Here is a 19,743-nt window from a genome sequence, read left to right as displayed (position 1 = left end):
ACAAGGGATCGAAAATCCGACCGGCAAGCTAGAGTTCGAAGTACGGCACTCCAGATCACTAGGCCATCCCAAGCCCACGAGTTTAAGAACGTGCCCATATCTTCAAGCCACATACACTCACCCTCTGTATAGAAAATACAACCGCAAGCCAGAGGTGACCAGCTAGCTAGAGCTATCCCAAGCTCTCTAGTTACTCTTACATGTATACTGTTTCTTAGTTTTATTGTATGGTTCCCAAATTGTCATGGGGCTACAGGCATAAAACTAGGGAGCCATGGTGCTGGCTCACTAATCAATTCGAGTCAAGTGTTTGCAGAGAAAGTTCTTCAGAATTTTACAGTCTGATTTCCATATCTTATAAACCTGTAACGGTAAATCTCTTTGATCTTTGGGGTATATTCTATGCCCAGAATAACTTGCGGTCTGAAAGTCGGGGGAGGTTTTTGGATATATACAGGGAAATTTGGGGTTATTCTTCTGAAAGTTTTTCTTTAAACCTGAAACAGGTTATTTCCAGGGTAGGTTTTTTTTCCCATAAGAAAACATGATATAAGGTTTTTCTTGCAGGAATTCTGGGATATTATTCTCATCTTGCGTACACGTAAACAGATTGTTTATAAGCAAGATAAAGTCCTCGAACTTCGGTTATGCTGGGGAAGAAAGACTTCAGAAAAAACCCTTTTTCCCCAGGTTATTTCCTTCGGTCTTTCTTTCTCCAGAACCGATGTCGAGGACTTTATCTTGCTTATAAACCATTCAGGTGCCAAAGAATAGAGGTTTAGCTCCTTTAAACTCCATTTCAGTTTCAAATGTCAGGGGGTAATGCCTGTACAAGTTGCAAAAATGTGTGTCTGTCTTTGACATAGTTTTTAAGGTCTAGTATCATCTAGAATTCAGTTGGAATTCAAAGAAGAAAGTTTCATATTATCAATTGTTTAATTTAATAATTGGACAGGAAATAGAGAGAGAGAAATGGGGTTTAACGTCCCCTCGACACAAACTAGGTCATTTCGTGACTAACATATGGTTCAATTTTATTTCAATAATTCGCTTGCGTGTTTGGGTCTTTAGCAGTGGGATGAAACACAAGGACCAGGATACAACCCACGAGGTTGGACAGGCGACCCTACTCCTTGTCACGGTACAACCAGGAAATCAAAACCATGCCAGTTAACTCAATGACAGACCTTGTGATACAACATGCACGCCCTAACCATTCGGCCATCCAACCTCACTATGCATTAATAAAGACCTGCAATAGACAGACTTAGCTCTTACATAATCCGCATCTTGAATTAATATTGTATTATCCTTTGAATAAAAAAATAACATCAGTTAAATAAATTCCTTTTTTTTCCATTCATTTATATGTTACTACATAAAGACAGTTCGTAAGAAATAAAATTGGCTGATTTTAGATGTATTCTAAGCGGAACATGATATATAGGACAACTTTGTAGGTGGTCATGATGGTCATGATATAGGAGCTTTTACGTGTGACGTATTTCCTGTGTCTATTTTAAGCTCTGGAAGGAGGCCTTACTTCATGTTTCTTTTATCTTATAGAAAATAGTTGTCAGTTCCATTTTAAGCAACACATGCTATTGGTACCAGGGTATTCTCATTTAAAAACATTGATTCTGTTAGTAGGTAAGGCCAGGTACTACACATGACCGAAAATGACGTCAAAAACTCATATACATGTATAGCACCGTATTAATCAAGTCGCCAATAGTACACAAGGGACTAATCAAAACTGTTCAGCCTTATGCAGACCCTAGCCTTGTTACACTCAGGTCTTAGTGTTGAACATGAATTTTGGCATAGTAGAGAAAAATATCTGTTAATTCTTTTTGTTCAAATTTAAATTATGTAAATAATTGTTGATTAAGTTGAGCCCTTAATTATTTTATTTATCTGGGTCAATTAAGAGGTATTTTGAAACATCTCATACCATTTCTTACGATTTCCACACATTTGAAATTTCACAAAGATTAGAATTTGTTTATAATTGATGTCCATTATATAATAAAATGTCAATCACCATGGTCCCTTCCCCGGGTCGGGTCCATCCAATCACTATCTGAAAGTTAACCATTATATTTTGACCCTGTAATTCTGTAATTCAGTATTTCTAATACCCACTCTTTCTGCACTATACAATGATCGAAAAATAAAAATGTTTGTCACTAATATCCTTTCCTTCCTCTAAATCTCTGTCTCATATCTAACAGAGATCTTTTACACTCAAAGAAACTAACCCGTAGCTTCTTACACTCATCAGGAATGCTTTCATCATTTAATTTCAAACATTCAAGCGGTGTTTTCCCATGATTTTTAACACATGGACTGTTTAATAAACATTCTTTGAGATCATCTCGAAGACCAGAACAGGCTAATTTAGGTTTCTTTTCTGTGACATCAGTTTCTTCATAATATTTAGGCATCCTATATTTGTTTTGTAAAATTCAGTGGTGTTTTTAAATAGAGTTGTCTCCCTTCTCTCAGTTACAACCCTTGCATAACAATTTTCACGGAAGTTGTAGTTAATCCCATGGAAATGAGATTATAATTCAGATTTGTGAGGGGGTACTGTGACAGTGTTGATCCCTTAATATAATTAGTCGTTCAAAGTAAACAAGTTATTAAGTTCAGCTCGCTCTTCAGGCACTTATAACATCAAGGTCACACATGTGTTTACAAACTTGAGGGTCAAAGGTTACTGGTACTTGCAAATATTTGGAACGTAAAGAACATAGGAAAAAAGATCAGAACCATTTTTGACTTTTACCATAAATGTATTTAAATTTACTATATGTTATTCTTTAAGATAAGGGCATTCATGAACACAAGTAAATATTATGATAGATAATATTCGTTTTGAAAGGCGGGAGTCGTTTATGATCGATTTATAATATTCCGCAATTTCGTTAAACTGTGGCCTTATTTCGCGCCAAATTTTGATGGCTTGAGTTCTGATCAAATGACTTAGAATTTTACAATAAAACTGGTTGAGTAAGTGAAAAAGCACCCAGCCCAGTTTGAAAGTTTAAGTAATTTTTCAAAACAGGCCTTATAAAAAAGGTTAGGAAAGTCAGACTATACTTAGGTCTATAGTTTTCTAATAGTCTTGTCGAGACTCCTTTGCTACTTTCGTTTTTTCCCTTAGAATTTTCACCATGTAGCCATAATAAGATTATATCGAAACATCGGACAACATACATTATAAACATGTACATAAATTTATAACAATATGACCCATAATATACATATATTTACAAATATGCCCGAAACCTCTATTGTCCTAAATAGACCAAATAAAATTCATTAAAGTTAAAGCCAATAAAGGGACTATCCCGATTTCAACAGACTTAACAGAGTCTCAAAAATAAAAGTCGGAGTACGTATAAAATTTAAGCATTATGTCAAAGGTCACATGCGAACATTGAGCGCTTGATGTAAAAGGTGATAAACTTTATGAAGAGTTAGATGTACAACACATTCTGAGATAAAAAGGACGGAAAAAGATGCGGGTAGTGGATAATCCGAGAATTTAATAAGGATTCGATATTTGTAATAAATAGTAAGCGATTAAAGACAACATCGTCTTATGTATTGAATGAATTCTCCTTTTGACTTCCAAGAGAGCTAGGTAAATCACATGACATAAACATGACCTGGTTTGATCAAATTTTTATAGCAGGACATTTCGTTCGCAATCACAATGTTTGAGAAGTATTTGAAACAAAGTTCTGACAAATTAATTAGTTTGAATATGTTTTTAGTCCATATATATCATTAAATCACCTAGTTTGTACGCGGGAACCCATCTTTAAATCAACATTGATGTTGTGATCTTACCGGGGAAAAGATGGGCTTCTGATATCCAATATTTAAAACAAAATAAACACATATTTCCATTGCACCATTATTCGTGTACCATCATAATGCGTTTCAGCGCCATTTGTAACAAGGGACTCGAAGAACAAGGCTAGACACATTCCACAAGTCATGTCAAACAGTGACGTCATATTCTTACCTGTGATCAAGCGCAATAAAATACAATCGGTGTAGACTGGAATAACCAGACACTAGAGATTGACATTCGATTGAGACTTCTGGCGTATTTCGCCAAACATAATTGATTAGAAATTACAGTAACAACAGAAACGATCTGAATGTAAAATCAGTTTATACATCCTTTTGTCCAAATTGGTATAGTTGAGCACAGAATGTGACAGATTAATATAAATAAATGCATCCATTGACTTGACCATTTTTTTTTTCTATTAATTAGATTTAAAGATGCCACCCAAATTAAAATGTACATCTGACTGTATCCATAAAAAATCCAATACAGGTAAAGTTAATAAGTCATAGATATAAATAATACAGTAAATAAGTCATATATAACAGCGATGTTTGTACGCTTACAAATAATTTGTTGGCTACTCTGCAATGACTACTTACCTATTCATGAGGGTGGGTGGCCGAATGGTCTAACATATGCCCTTTAGATCATAAGGTCTGTAATTGTGCACCCCCCCCCCCCCCAACTCACAACAAAAGCCCCATACACACAAGCGAATTATTGAAATAATATTTTACCATGTTTTGATAACATCATATTTTTGCTGGTGCAGGTACGTGTTGCTCATACCAGGAAGTTGCTCCATGAGAGATTTCTTGCTGCCTAATGCATAGCGATTGATTTACAATTTCAGAACACCAAGCATTTGTTTGATATATGGCAACGCCAACATGTCACCGGCGGCCAAATCGATATCTGAATTGCCATCACAATACTTAAAAGTACCCATAAGATTTGTTTTTAAATTCATATTTAAATTTTTATTTTTAGGCCTTTCTAAACAGAAGTCAATAGAAGATTATGTATCTGAAATTGTTCTCAAGATAGAATTTGAAGATTTGATCGAAATTGAAGACATTTTTGAAAAGCTAAACAAGATGAAGTTTCATACAGAAAAAAAACACAGATTGAATTACTCAAAAGTTATTCAATGTTTAGGTGAGGTTTAAAAATACGTTCATTCAAGGTTATTCAGTGAATCCATCAATGTTTAAAGATAAGTTCACCCCAAGTTATTCAGTGAATCCCTCAAGGTTTAAAGATATGTTCACTTGAGGTTAATTAGGTCATCTAAAGCAAATCCAAACTTAATTTTAACTAACCTAGAAAAATAAAATTATTGACTGTTGTATGCATGTATAGAGCTAGTCTTGTGTAGTATACAGCTACACAATTTGCCTAGTTCTAAACGACTGCTGAACTGACAAAAATGAATAGTTGTTAAGATAGTGCTCAAAACTGAAATCTCATGTCTACCATTGGCAACACATTAAAGATTCAGCTGTCTAGTCTTTCGAATGGGACAGAAAACTGGGGTCCCATACTCAAATGTATACATTGTCGTGCACGTAAAAAGAAAACATGACAGTTTGAATTTTTATAGGCTGTAGCGCCGCTGCCTGGGCAAAAGTCTTCCTTCTATCACAGTGCATGGTGTACGCCCGTCTTCATTAGCTCAGTTGGTGTAGAAAAGTAGGATGATAAACATGTTTCTGTTAACCCCATTTCATTTCACATTAAAGATCCCCTGAGAGTTGGAAATTAAAATTAAACAAGGCCATAGCACTACAGTTCATCATGATTTTCCGACGCGGTTTCCCCTTGTCAGTGGTGCACGATGGAAGGCCTAACAAGAAAAACAGCTGTCTAGTCATTCGGATGGGGCAAATTTCCCACATACCTTGTAGCACCTTGCATGGTATATGCCCATCTTAATTAGCCCAGTAGGAGCAAAACAGTAAACCCCATTTCATTTTATTTGTTTCAGGTGAAGTTGGTATTGAAGAGATTCTTTATGTAATACGACTAAGCTTCCTGGAATATTGTGATGATCATATGTACAGTCAATTGAATATTTATATGGGCGTTCTAGTGGCGGTTATGATTAGTGCCGGAGTTATCAAACGAGTGTTATACAGACGCGATTCTATCATACCTCATTTATTTAAATGTCTGCAACAAACATATACGACAAGTCTCGTCTCAAAAACATACGAAACTCTGTTGCGTCTTTTATTAGTGGGAACAAAGCTTCTCGTCGATTTGTATCTCAAGCTCGGAATTTTAACCATAATGAACAAACATTTAGAACACGCAGCAACAGTGACTTATTGTGGCATCGATGAAGTTGAGGCACTTTACATGGCCAAGATTTTAAGGTTGATGGTTGAGTATGGTAATCGACAGGCACGTTGTGCCGTTAAAAAATCACGAGTTTTGATGATTCTTAAAAAAGATGACGATTATATTGATGATGATATGATTGTAGAAGAGTTAATGGAGATCGATGAGTATATCAAAGGAAAAGCTCGTAATCATTTCAACCGATTTATCGAGGATAGCGCTCGAATACGATTATACAACGAAATGCCAGACAATAATTTTTTCTGCTCATCACCACACTGTCGTAAATTAGTGAAACATGGACAATACAGGTATTGTGGAAATTGCAAACTAACGAGATATTGTGATAGGGCATGTCAGAAATATCACTGGAGTGTCGGACATAAACATAGATGCCTTAAACTCAGTAATATAATTGATGTTTAAATTCATTGGAGTGTCGGTTGTAAGCATAGATGCTTTGAACTCGGTTATATTGGAGTGACGGTTATAAACATAGATGCTTTGAACTTGGTAATATTGAAGTGTGGGTTATAAACATAGATCCCTTGAACTCGATAATATTATTCATTGTAGTGTCAGTTATAAACAAAGATGCCTTGAACTCGGTAATATAATTTATTGGAATGCTGGTTATAAACATAGATGCCTTGAACTTGGTAATATAATTTATTGAGTGTCAGTTATAAACATACATGTCTTGAACTCCGTAATATAATTTATTGGAGTGTCGGTTATAAACATAGATGCCTTGAACTCGATAATATAATTTAATGGAGTGTCGGTTATAAACATAGTTGCTTTGAACTTGGTAATATAATTTACTGGAGAGTCGGTTATAAACATAGTTGCTTTGAACTCGGTAATATAATTTATTGGAGTGTCGGTTATAAACATAATTGCCTTGAACTCGATAAAATATTTCATTGGAGTATCGGCTATAAACATAGATGTTTTGAACTCAGTAATATAATTTATTGGAGTGTCGGTGACTCGGTTAAAAACATAGATTTTTTAAACTCAGTAATATAATTGACGTCTAAATTTATTCCCAAGAGTGTTTGGACGTAAAAATAGATGTCTTAAACTGGTTAATATACTCTGACCCATTGTTGATAAAGAGTTTGAACTAATGTAGAAATATAATACAATAAGAAATACCGATATGTGCTTCCATCTCGATTTATTGTCATTACAGTGCAAGTGTCGTTTTATTTCTTTGTTTTTGCTATAATATTTGACTGGCATTTGGCGATAGAGCAGATTATAAATAGAATGCCATCCCTGGTTTATTACACATATAGCCTGACATTTCAACAACAACGGTGTTTCATGTTCATTCCATATAACATTTATTTACCATTTCTACTGCCCAAGCAGTTAAAAACTTCAGGTGCAAGGTTGCTTTACCAAATGCAGTCGTCGTCGTTTGTATTTTAGAGGAGAACTGAAAAAAAGCTCCCCTTAATCAACAAATTGAAAAAATCGCACGCCAAAAAAATCTCTCCCAGTTTCGATAAGAAGAGTGATTTAGACATTAAAGGAGAGTGATTTAGAAATGAAGGAGAGTGATCTGATATTAAGGAGAGTGATTAGTTGTGTGGATGGGAAATTGTTCTGAAGATCAATAACTGCATGTAATGGGGTCATTCCTGGTTTCATAAATGATAATAAACCACCTATGACTTTGTAAAGAAGAGCAATTTTCATTTTTAAGAAGAGGGAAAAAAAACTCCCCTCAGTTGACATACAAGTGTGCTGCAGGTGCTCAAGTGCTATCACTCACCTTAAAAAACAATGACTGCAAATGCCATCGAAGGAATAAAATAATATTTGAAGAACTTCCATCAACAAATGGCTGAACATTCTCTATAGTTTGTTTTGAACTTGGTAGAAATCCTGTTAGTTTGAATGACTAAAGTTTGTCATAATAAAATAAGAAATCGATAAATGGCAGACAGCCGTTCCAGATTTGCCTCATGAAACTGCTACAGTACTAGTTCCGTTCTTATATGTGAACTCGTCAGCATGAATACTCAAGTGAAATTGTCTGTTTTATCCAAATTTCAGCATTCAAAAAATATTGACAACAAACAATTGATATGACTTGTGAATCTCTCTGTATAAATTTTGTTGACTTGTTAAAAATATGTTGTTTTTTATGCAAAGGATGTGTTTTCAGTTTTATTTTACAATTCATGGTTTATATTTATCTAGTCTCACTGACAAGTGGATATTATTTTCATTTTTGTTCTATTTTAATCATTAAATGTGTATTTAAAATCAGGTTGTTTGATCCTATAGTCCTGGAGCCTGTTTCACGAAAACTTAAACTAAGATACAATCGAAATTTTAGTAGACACTTCAATTTTGATTGGCTAATCACAAAAATCAATCTAATATTATCCAATCAAATTACTAAAATTTGAATTTTATTTTAGTTAAAATTTTGTGAAACAGGCCTCTGTTTTATCTTGAAATATGAAAACCAGATAAGAGGCTGACCACTGAATGATTTAATATGTGCACTTGAGATCATAAAGTCTGTCATTGAGTCAAGTGGCCATGTTTTGAGCTCACAAGGAGTAAGGTGGCCTGTCCAACCATATGTTAGTCCCAAAATTACCACGTTTTGAGCTCACAAGGAGTATGGTGGACTGTCCAACCATATGTTAAGTCCCAAAATGACCTAGTTTGTGGCAAGTGGATGATTAACCCCATTTCTCCTTCTATATATATATATATACATCTTTCTGCTGTTTGTTCTAGAATACTGGCCTTATTTCTCTTTTTGTCCCAGGGAGGTTGGATGGCCATTTGGTTAATGCATACAGGTTGCATCATAAGGTCTGTAATTAAGTCGGCGTGGTTTCAATTGCCCGCTTGTATGTAATAATTAGGGTCACCTGTCCAACCTCATGGGTTTTCTCCATGTCCTCTGTCCGCTGCGAAATCAAATTAATGAAATAAAATTGAACCATGTTAGTCCCAAAATGACCTAGTTTGTTTTGAGTGGACTAAACCCCTAAAGGATGTAGCATATGGATTGGCTAAGATTTTTATCTCACTACAAATTATAGCTTCTGGCCAATGAGAGAGAGAGAGAGAGAAATTGGGTTTAACATCCCCTAAGTTTAGTATGGGATGTGAGGAAGAACTGAATGAATATTGAGAGAAGAAAAGGTACATTGTGGAATAATATATACCCCTTGAGTTTTCATGAATACGGTCCAAGCTTTATCTGGTTTTCAAAATGAAATACCAATACTTTATATTGAAAATGACAATTCAATATTTTGTTGAGGTGTTAATTGTTTGTTTTTATATATCTGGTTTTTAAAATGAAATACCAATACTTTATATTGAAAAGGACAATTCAATATTTCGTTGAGGTGTTAATTGTTTGTTTTTATATATGTGATATATAAATATCTTCCATCCTCAAGACATTGATTCTTCTGTTATAATAAAGTTTGTAAACTGAGAGAATGTATAGAATTATGAACTTTCAAAGTAAATTTGATCATTAACGTGTCCTTGTGTACCCCATCCTAGTGGTCTAACAGTTTGCTTTAGGTTATAGAGAGAGAGAGAGAAATGGGGTTTAACGTCCACTCAACAAAAACTAGGTCATTTCGGGACTAACATGGTTTAATTTTATTTCAATAATTCGCTTGCGCATAGGGGTCTTTAGCTGTGGGAGGAAACCGGAGGACCCGGAGAAAACCCACGAGGTTGGACAGGCGACCCTACTCCTTCTCACGTACAACCGGGGATTCGAAACCACGCCAGTCGACTCAATGACAGACTTTATGATACAGCGCATGCTAACCATTGATGATTCAGCCATCCATCCCCCCGCTTTAGGTTATAAGGTCTGTCAATGAGTTGAGTGGGGTGGTTTCAATCTCAAGCTTCTATGTGACAAGGAATTCGGTCGTTTCCAACCTTTTGTATGATAATATGTCTGATTCGCATGTTAACCGGAAGCCGCAGTGGCAACGTAAAGCGGGGGACACACTAGCGCCTAGTATGTCCACTGTCATCAGGATTTTCCGACGTGGTTTCCCCTTGTGGGAGGCGTAGGGCCCGACAAGAAAAGATGTTGAGTCGTTTGGATTGGACGAAAAACAGGTCCTGTGTATACGTGGGTGTGCATGTGAAAGATCCCTTGGCAGTTGGAATGCGATATAAGGCCATAGTGCAGCTGCCTGGGCAAAATTTCCCTCATAGCACACTGTATGGCATATGCCCGTCTTCATTAGCCCAATCGGAGTAGAACAGTAAATTCCATTCCCGGTGATTAACCCAAAAAATAAATTGGACGCAGCTTCCAAATAAGGAAATATATTGTTTATACTCTTTCCCATTAGACAATTATTTGCATTTGACCAATGAAATAATAAATAAATCTCTCATCTCAGGAGGTATAGTAATGGAGGAATATGCAGAGAATGGAAAAAATCGCAGGACCTCGAATCAGAGTCAGTTCAAAGTCACTGACTTAAAGATACATTATGTAAGATTTAGATAAAGAACTAGCCATTTTTGCTATAATAGTTCGAAAGTAGATAATGTAAAATGAATAATTTGAAAATTTCCTTCAAATTACTCTATTGCAAGCGAAGATATTAGCCTTTAAAAGTTTGACAGACGTGTGCAATAATTTCAACCACCGTACTGGTTGATCGAAGCTAAGTCTCGGTCCTAAAGAAAGACCTGCAATAGGCAGATTTAGCTCTTGCATAATGCATGTTTAAGTACTGAATCAGCAATTCATGTCAAATGAGATCACTCGGCAAACCTCGGCAGATTCCAGTACCCTACATTTAACCTCGGCTGTATGATAGTAATTGATATGTACCTACGCCCATACATTAGCGATGCGGCTACCAGTTTACTTTAACAGGAAAACGTGCCGCTTTTACAAAAAAGTCCCAAAATGGTGTCTTTTGTCGAGTATATAACTAAACGAGCAGAGATATTGTCTCAAGGCTGCTGGTTTGATATAATTCCCTGGTAATTCCCCAAACCCAATGCCAAACTTGACGTTTGTTGATATAATACACTCTCCACAGAAATCTCCATGGGCGCAGCCATTTTTCATCCGGGAACTTTAAAATAGTTCAAATATGGCGGAATTCGTCATACAGCCGAGATTAGATGCATAGAATCTGTCGAGGTTTACCGAATGAAATGAGATGAGTTAGAGTTATGCCCGCTCATCATGATTCGAGTCCTAGGGTCTTTCGATTCTTCTGCTGAATCCGAATTGAGTCGCAATAAATATTTCAGGTCGAGCCGCAAGTTGGGTCATTGATGTAACTTAAGTCGGACTTGAGTTCCCCAGTTCTGGTAATATGATCAAATCTACACAACAACAATAATTATCAAAGTTTTTATTTTTCTGGATTAAAACTTAATTCCATTTATATAAACCTGTCATATTGCCTGTAAATCTATCTTCATAATAACAATTCCCCGCTTGAATGTGACAAGGAGTACGGTCACCTATCCAACCTCGTGGGTTTTCTCCGATTTCCTCCGGCTTCCTCCCACTGCTAAAGACCCCTATGTGCAAGACAATTTGTGAAATAAAATTGAACCATTTGTTAGTCCCGAAATGACCTAGTTTGTGTCGAGTGGATGTTAAACCCTCTCCCTCTGTTATTATTAGAGAGAGAAAGAGAGAGTTTTAACATCCACTGACACAAACTAGGTCATTTCAGGACCAACATATGGTACAATTTTATTTCAATAATTGGCTTGTTCGTAGGGGTCTTTAACACTGTAAGGAAACCAGATGATTCAGGGAAAAACCACAGGACTCAATGACAAACCTTGTGATCAAAAGCACAGACCATGTGACAATCTAACCCTCACTCTTCATAATAACAAGAAAAAGAAAACAAGTGAATTAATTACTCTAAGTACCTCTTCACCAAAATTACTGGCAATACTGACATCCAACTTCATTCTAAAACTTTCAAGATTTTTGTTACAACAGGGATAATGATAATAATAACTTTTTGGTTTTGTACACAATTACATCATAATTTTATAAATGCTTGAATAGTACCCTCATTGACACATTGAAATTAATAAACTTGGTTGTCTGTATTATATAGATAATGCTTCACTAAATTCCTTTAAAAGGTCACCGAAAAAGCTTCATTTTTTTTTTTAAATAATGCAAGTAATTATGTCAACATATCCTTTCCATAAGTATAACACAAACCCGAATGTCACTATTACCTACAACAGGTAAATTACAGCGTTAGTAATTTCTGACTTTCTCTGTGGGTAGTTGTAACTTTCCGTCCATAAACAACCTATGACGTCATTTTAGTCCTGCTCATATTCTAGTCTATATTTCTATGAGCAGAAGGACTAAAATGACGTCACAGATTGTTTATTGGCGGAAATTTATGACTACTTTCGCAGAACAGCGGAAATTGCTAACATGAAATTTACCTGTTGCAGGTAATATTGACATTCGGTTTTGTGTTATACTTATAAAAGGATATGTTGACATAATTACTTGCATTATTTAAAACAATTATGAAGCTTTTCCGGTGATCTTTAAAGACATCATAATTTCAATTTAAAACTAAGTTCAAAGATATAAAGAAATAAATTTCCATATTTCAATAACTCGAAGATCTTTGCAAATTGTGTTTGCACATTTTTCTTGTTACAGCTAAACAGTGATATAGATAATAACATTTTATTATTTCATCAACTCGAAGATCTTTTCAAGTTGTGTGTGCACATTCTTCTTGTTACAACTAAACAGTGATATAGATAATAACTTTTTATTGTAACACCAAATTAAAGATCTTTTCAAGTTATGTTTGCAAATCAGTATTTTATTTTAAATCCACCCCCAGCCACACCTTCACACAAGCATTATCAAACATACTAAAACAAAAACAAAACCCTAAATAAGTATTTCTAACCTAAACAATCAATCTAAAAATCAGATTCTTTATCAAATTAGATTAATTTTTTTATATAATACCTAGGTAATTAACAAGATCATGAAATATGAGACATTATATAATTTGTATATTTTCCATTATTTAATAAACATGGTTTAGATTACAAAACTCTGTTAAGCACTTGTTATACTAGAAGTGGAACATATATATCATTTGGGCAAAAAAATCAACATATCTTTGGTAACTTGCCATGTAAATATTATTTATGAATTAGGATTAGTGGACACAAATTCCTAATGACAATGTATGGAAAGCTCAATCTGCACAAAGGTTTAATATATATTGCAATCACACCATATACTTTTTCACAAAATTTATCCTCCATAGAGCAAATTTAATGTGTTTTAATTCAGGCCAACCTAATGAAATTATTTATTAAATTTATTAATGAACCAATTAGATGGTTTTTATTACCCAAATGTTACTCTTGTCCATTTTTAAAAAAAAACTCTCATGAGGCTATTTTTGCCTCTGCAAGTCTGTCTGCAACATTCTTCCAATTAGCAATGTTAAAAATAGCTTGAACATAGTCTGGTCGGACATTCTTATACTGTAGATAATAGGCATGCTCCCAAACATCAATACCAAATAAGGGAATTAAACCTGAAAAGAGAACAATATTCAACAGAAATTATTGTAAGATGTCTGTAGACAATACTGTAAAACAAATTTGGGTACCAGAAATTATGGCATATGTAACAAATAGCACAGGTAATAATAGCCATAATAACCCTAACCATCACAACCCTAGCATTTTTTTTATAATTAATTACCTGTGCAAAGGTTTTTTATCTGTGCCATTCACCCATTGCAGAGAGAGAGAGAGAGAGAGAAATGGGGTTTAACGTCCACTCGACACAAACTAGGTCATTTCGGGACTAACATATGGTTTTTAATTTTATTTCAATAAATCGCTTGCGCGTAGGAGTCTTTAGCAGTGGGAGGAAACCGGAAGACCCGGAGAAAACCCATGAGGTTGGACAGGCGACTCGCCCATTGCAACCCTGAACTTTTTTAACTGTGCCATATTAACCCTTATTATTACTGTGCATCCAGTAAAACATAATCTCCAGGCCAAATTCTCACCCTGCATTAACAAGAGAGAGAAAGAAATGGGGTTTAACTTCCACTCGACATAAATTTGGTAATTTCGGGACTAACATATGGTTCAGTTTAATTTCAATAATTGCTTACATGTAGGGGTCTTTAGCAGTGGGAGGAAACTCATGGACCTGGGGAAACCCCATTTCTCTCTTTCTCTCTCTCACTCTGATTAAGTCAGCTCAAAAATCTTCAAAATTCGGCACAATTCAAAATTTCCTTACCTGTAGTAGCTTCAAGTGGATCTTGATTAGCACAAACCGAAACACGTAACCTTCCGCTAACAGGATTAAATCCTAACCAGCTCCAACCTGATCCTTGAATTCCCACAGCAGCCCCCGATAACTCTTTCTTCATATCATCAAAAGATCCAAAATCCCTTTTAATTATATCCATTAAATCGCCTGATGGCTCTCCACCACCATTTGGACTAAGAACTTCCCAGAAGATCGAATGGTTTATATGACCTCCACCGTTGAATTTTAATGCTGGCTGAAGACTAATGAATGTATTCACATCATCTGTACAATAGAAAATAAATTATTGCAGAATTAATCAGATTATAACATAGATCCTATTTCGTTTAGTTTTTTATATAGTTCAAAATTTGTTTTACTTGTCTTTAATACTACGGAGATTACGGTGGCTAAGTGGGTAAGACGCTGGCTCGCTAGCCTGGAGGTCGGGTGTTCGATCCCTGCATTTGCCGAGAAAGTTCATCCAGATTTTCCGGCGTGGTTTCCCCTTGTCAGTGATACAGGATCGAGGGCCTGACAAGGACAGCTGTCTAGTCGTTCGGATGGGACGAAAAAACGAGGTCCCGTGTACACATTGGTGTGCACGTAAAAGATCCCTTGGCAGTTGGAATTTGATATAAGAGTAGGCTGTAGCGCCGCTGCCCTGGCAAAATTTCCCGCATAGCACACTGTATGGCGTATGCCCGGCTTCATTAGCCCAGGTTAGGAGCAGAACAGTATAGGACGTTAAACCCCATTTCATTTCATTTCATTTCTTTAATACTACACTAGGATCTAGAAAATTTGTCATAGAAGCAGCATTCTGGGTGATGTGAGGGATTAGCCAATGAAACGGTTCATTGCAGCGAGTTCTTGCCGTGCAATGCACGGAAGTGTGGGTATCCTATTAGAAACATCAACGCTGAATGGTCAATCAAATGTCTGACGTCAAACGTCAAACGGTCTAAAGCTGCTTGTAAGACCCCTGACGCGAACTGCCACTACAACTGGTCAGATCTTTATGCAGTGAAGGCCATCAAAAGTGTTAAAAAAAAAAATGAAATGAAATATAGATCTTTATTTTAATCAGCTTGTTGCAGACTTGTCAAGTACTCCTATTTGCTTGTGGTGCTAGCACCATGTGGATTTTAGTTCTACTGTACCTTTCTGCACCTGGCTTATGTAGTAGCATGGGAGGTATAGTGGGGATTAATGTCCAACTGTATTATTCTGCAGAGCCACGGTGGCTAAGTGAGAGAGAGAGAAATGGGGTTTAACGTCCACTTGACACAAACTAGGTCATTTCGGGACTAACACATGGTTCAATTTTATTTCAATAATTCGCTTGCGCGTAGGGGTCTTTAGCAGTGGGACCCGGAGGACCCGGAGAAAACCCACGAGGTTGGACAGACGACCCTACTCCTTGTCACGTACAACTGGGGAATCGAAACCCCGCCAGTTGACTCAATGACAGACCGTAAGATGATACAGCGCGCGCTAACCAAGGACTGTATACATTGGCATGTACGTAAAAGATCTCCTTGGCAGTTGGAATTCGATATAAGAGTAGACCATAGTGCCACTGCCCAGGCAAAATTTCCCTCATAGCACACTTTATGACATATGCCTGTCTTCATTAGCCCAGTAGGAGCAGAACAGTAGAATGTTAAACCCCATTTCATAATTCATTTCATTTTGTATTATTCTGCACCAAGTTAATAAAGACGACATACAAGGAGAGGATTAGTTGAACAGTCAGTTCATGAGATAACTAGTATTTCCATTGACTACAGGCCTGGAAATAACGGTTATAATTATTGTACATGACATGTCAAGCACTACAAGCATCGGCCATTTTGAGCTTTGTGACAGACATTTATTAATAATAATAATAAAAACTCAGAAATAAAACAAATCATGGTGCAGAGACAAAATGTCAGACACTAGAGCAATTGTGCCGATCAAAACCCTGAATTTGTACCGGACAGGTGTCTTATTTCCAAGCTTGTGACTGGAGGCCAGTCTGGTTCATTTCGTACTCACTTTTGGCAACAGCTTCAGATAATTTCTCTTCTGCTATGTTTAGATTTGTGACGTACGTTTTATGATGTTTGTCATGATGTAATTTCATGATGTCTGCCGAAATATATGGCTCAAGGGCATTGTAATCGTATGGCAGGTCTGGAAGCGAGTGTGTTAAACGAGCAGCCATTGTCCCCATTAATCCAGATTTGGGAACACATCTGAAAGAGAGATAAAAAGATAAAAATGCCTGACTGGAACCAAGGCAGACACATGCTAAAACTTAAGATGCCTGGTCTTAAAAAAAAACATGTCTAAAATTAAAATGATTAAGTTAGAATGTGTAGGCCAACGATGTTTTGAATAAACACCGATGTTTCGGACAGAAAGTTTTAAACCCTAATCCTAAATAGTTAGCTTCTATTAGCACCTTTTCAACCTCTGTGGCCAGGACTTGAGATCTGTAGCGGATATCTCGGGATATCAGTAAACAGGGTCTTCTTAATCTTAGACTCTCTGTGTTTACTTGTCTTATAGTTAAAGGCACACAAAAAATCATGATGCAATGAAGCCAAAAACGACAGACCAAATTACTGGGCCAAAAATAAATCAGAAATAATGTAGCACTTGCTTCCGGGTAAAACTGAATAATGTTAAATGTCATTTTATTGTCAGACTGATATCATCATGGTTGCAAATGAAACAATTCTGCATGCATGTGATAATTGAAACCATTCCTATCAAAAATATTAGTTTCAATAGCAGAGACAGCTTCAAATAAAAACTGATAGTTAAACACAAAGTTGGAGTTAAAAACTTTAAACATTTTAAACTTCGATAAAAGTCATGAAAGTGTTATCTTATGCAATTATACCTTGCCAAGGTGATGCAGCTAGCAGACAACATGTCGATTTCTTCTTGTAAACTGAAAAGGTCAAGGTCACCACAGCAGAAACGTAGTTCGGTTTTTCCTAATTTCTTCGCATGAAAACAAATATTGCAATGACTTTATCGATGTTGCAGGCCAAAACTTTAGTCTCCAGAACAGCTGTGAATTAATGTTTGTGACTTTTTGTGAAATTCTCATATACAAACAAACGGGGGAGTTTACCGTTAGAGAAATATTTTTTTACGGATTAGATGAGGAATTAGGAACGTTGGCAAGAATTATTTTCTTTAAATTCAAATAAAGAAATTTTATCCATTTATTATATTTGATGGGGATGAAGAGGGTGGACTTTTAATAATTGATAATAAAAAACGATAAAATTTCCAGGTGCGGTGTCCACATTCCTTTATAAGATCCATGGTCCTGTCCACGTTATCCTTATTGTTTGATGTTACAAGTCTATAGGCTATTCCTAACTTTCGGGCAATCTGACTTTTCGGGCAGACGTGTAAAATGAAAACAAAAATTATTATTTCATCTAGTTGGAAAAATAAAAGTGCCCGAAATATAATAAAACACTCATTTTACTTTTCATTTAAATGAATACCACAAATTTGTACTGGGGGCTGTTTCACCAAATTTTAACTAAGATAAAAATCCAATTTTAGTAATTTGATTGGATATAATTAGTTTGATTTTAGTGCTTAGCCAATCAAAATTAAAGTATCAACTAAAATTTGGATTTTGTCTTTAGTTAAGATTTCGAGAAACAGGGCCCTGAATTGACTATAGATTAAAGCATTTTGTCTTTAGCCACTTTTGAGCGACGTTTTTCGGGAATCGATTATTATTTGTGAATGCAGTTTCAACAGTCGGATTGGATGTTTGGAATTCAGGTCGGCATAGAGTGGGATTTCGGTTGCAAACCGATTGGAAACTTTGATGTTGCTTAATTCACTGGCTGGATTAGCTGAAAAACGCATTTGCGGTGGTTAAATTTTTCAAAATATTCCCAGGGAGCGCGAGGTCCCATTACCCCGTGACGATTGATTGCTTATTTAGGATTTGGGATTCAGGTAAGTCACCTAAGGTGGGCTAATATATTGGATCACATAGAAGTTGCTGTTTTCACGGTCTGAATAGCATGAAAACGCGTTTGATGCAGTTTAATTTTCAATATTCTCTCCCGACGGGACTATCTCCGTGGACTGTATATACGATTGATATTTTGATTGGAATTCGAAGAATCAGCCACTTACGTTAGGCTATATTAGACCACTTTAAAGTTGCTGTTTTCAAAGGCTGGAATAGCAGGAAGACGCGTTTGCCCACCTCCCCCGCCCCCATCCGACCCCATCTGAACATTCATCGAGCCCGTACGCCTATGCATTACAGTGGAGACCAAAAGGGGATACCTAGGATGCGCAGGTCCATTTTATGTATAAATTTATCTGACATTTCTAGATTTAACATGAAACATCCTTCATAAAAGGCTTCTGGCTATTAACAAATTTAAAAATCGCGCCATGATTCAAATGTATGAATAATGAATTTACACCAACCACATATTTATCGTTGATGTTATGCATACGTATACAATTTCACACACCGTCTTTATATTATATATTACTATTGGCATACTATTAACAATGGAAGTTACTCAAATATCTATTTTATTTTTACACGTGTGACGGCGTTAAGGAGCATGAAAGGTCTGACTATTTTATTCGTGCAAACCAGTGAGGTGTTACGATAGAAATAGATGTTAATGGCCGTCTTAATGCCAGGTTACCACTATCACGATTCGCGCTGGGAAAACGCGTTTGCGACGCTCAAATTTTGCAAATTTTCTTTGCGGGGTGGAGGGGGGGGGGGCTACACTTTTAGCGCCGCCCCTTCACCTTTCGTAGACGACCGACACCGCCGCCTGTGACCCGAAATGCTTTTGAGCATTTCACTTCAGGTTCTGCCCTCCTAACATTCATCGAGCCCATATGTACCTATATAAATTTGCAACTTGTATGTAATGGAATTCTGTTTTGTTGTATTTCTATTAACAACTTAGTGAGCTATTAACGATACATCTTTTCAAAAGTAACTTGTTGACGTCAATGTCGGGCGTTACTGAAGGATGAACGTTAAGTTTATAGAGTTTAAAAGGCATCTGCCTGCTCTGTACCTATATAGGCTCATTAAATATTGAGGAAATTGATTCCTAAGTCCTATACCTTTTTCAGTAAAAAAAAAAGGGCGATTTAATTACAAAACAAAAGTATAACT

The 19,743-nt window shown here is 36.1% G+C and overlaps 2 protein-coding genes across 2 annotated transcripts; one reads left to right on the top strand and one right to left on the bottom strand.

Annotated features, from left to right (window-relative positions):
• Positions 1–2,958: 2,958 nt before the first annotated feature.
• Positions 2,959–9,697, top strand: LOC126809887 (uncharacterized). The gene is made up of 4 exons (XM_050534753.2): positions 2,959–3,084; positions 4,298–4,360; positions 4,862–5,029; positions 5,859–9,697. Exons 2-4 carry the CDS (start codon positions 4,306–4,308, stop codon positions 6,638–6,640), a joined length of 1,005 nt encoding a protein of 334 aa, XP_050390710.1. The 5' UTR covers positions 2,959–3,084; positions 4,298–4,305; the 3' UTR covers positions 6,641–9,697.
• A 1,901-nt stretch (positions 9,698–11,598) lies between these two features.
• On the bottom strand, positions 11,599–17,662 carry LOC126809892 (superoxide dismutase [Mn], mitochondrial). The gene is made up of 4 exons (XM_050534759.1): positions 17,449–17,662; positions 16,596–16,795; positions 14,541–14,837; positions 11,599–13,818 (listed from the first exon to the last, which is right to left on the bottom strand). Exons 1-4 carry the CDS (start codon positions 17,478–17,480, stop codon positions 13,667–13,669), a joined length of 681 nt encoding a protein of 226 aa, XP_050390716.1. The 5' UTR covers positions 17,481–17,662; the 3' UTR covers positions 11,599–13,666.
• Between the last annotated feature and the right edge of the window lie 2,081 nt (positions 17,663–19,743).

This window comes from Patella vulgata, chromosome 2 (genome assembly GCF_932274485.2).
Source record: "Patella vulgata chromosome 2, xgPatVulg1.2, whole genome shotgun sequence".
Classification (NCBI taxonomy): Eukaryota; Metazoa; Mollusca; class Gastropoda; family Patellidae; genus Patella; species Patella vulgata.
This window is presented reverse-complemented; position numbering and strand designations above follow the sequence as displayed.

What these genes read in the sequence shown, in the direction of transcription:
- LOC126809887 (XM_050534753.2), top strand. Translation starts at nt 4,306, where the DNA reads ATGCCACCCAAATTAAAATGTACATCTGACTGTATCCATAAAAAATCC. An exon ending in CCATAAAAAATCCAATACAG is followed by an intron (nt 4,361 to 4,861) that starts GTAAAGTTAATA and finishes TTTTATTTTTAG; the next exon opens with GCCTTTCTAAACAGAAGTCA. An exon ending in AAAAGTTATTCAATGTTTAG is followed by an intron (nt 5,030 to 5,858) that starts GTGAGGTTTAAA and finishes TATTTGTTTCAG; the next exon opens with GTGAAGTTGGTATTGAAGAG.
- LOC126809892 (XM_050534759.1), bottom strand. Translation starts at nt 17,480, where the DNA reads ATGTTGTCTGCTAGCTGCATCACCTTGGCAAG. An exon ending in AGCTGCATCACCTTGGCAAG is followed by an intron (nt 16,796 to 17,448) that starts GTATAATTGCAT and finishes TCTCTCTTTCAG; the next exon opens with ATGTGTTCCCAAATCTGGAT. An exon ending in TCCACTTGAAGCTACTACAG is followed by an intron (nt 13,819 to 14,540) that starts GTAAGGAAATTT and finishes TTCTCTTTTCAG; the next exon opens with GTTTAATTCCCTTATTTGGT.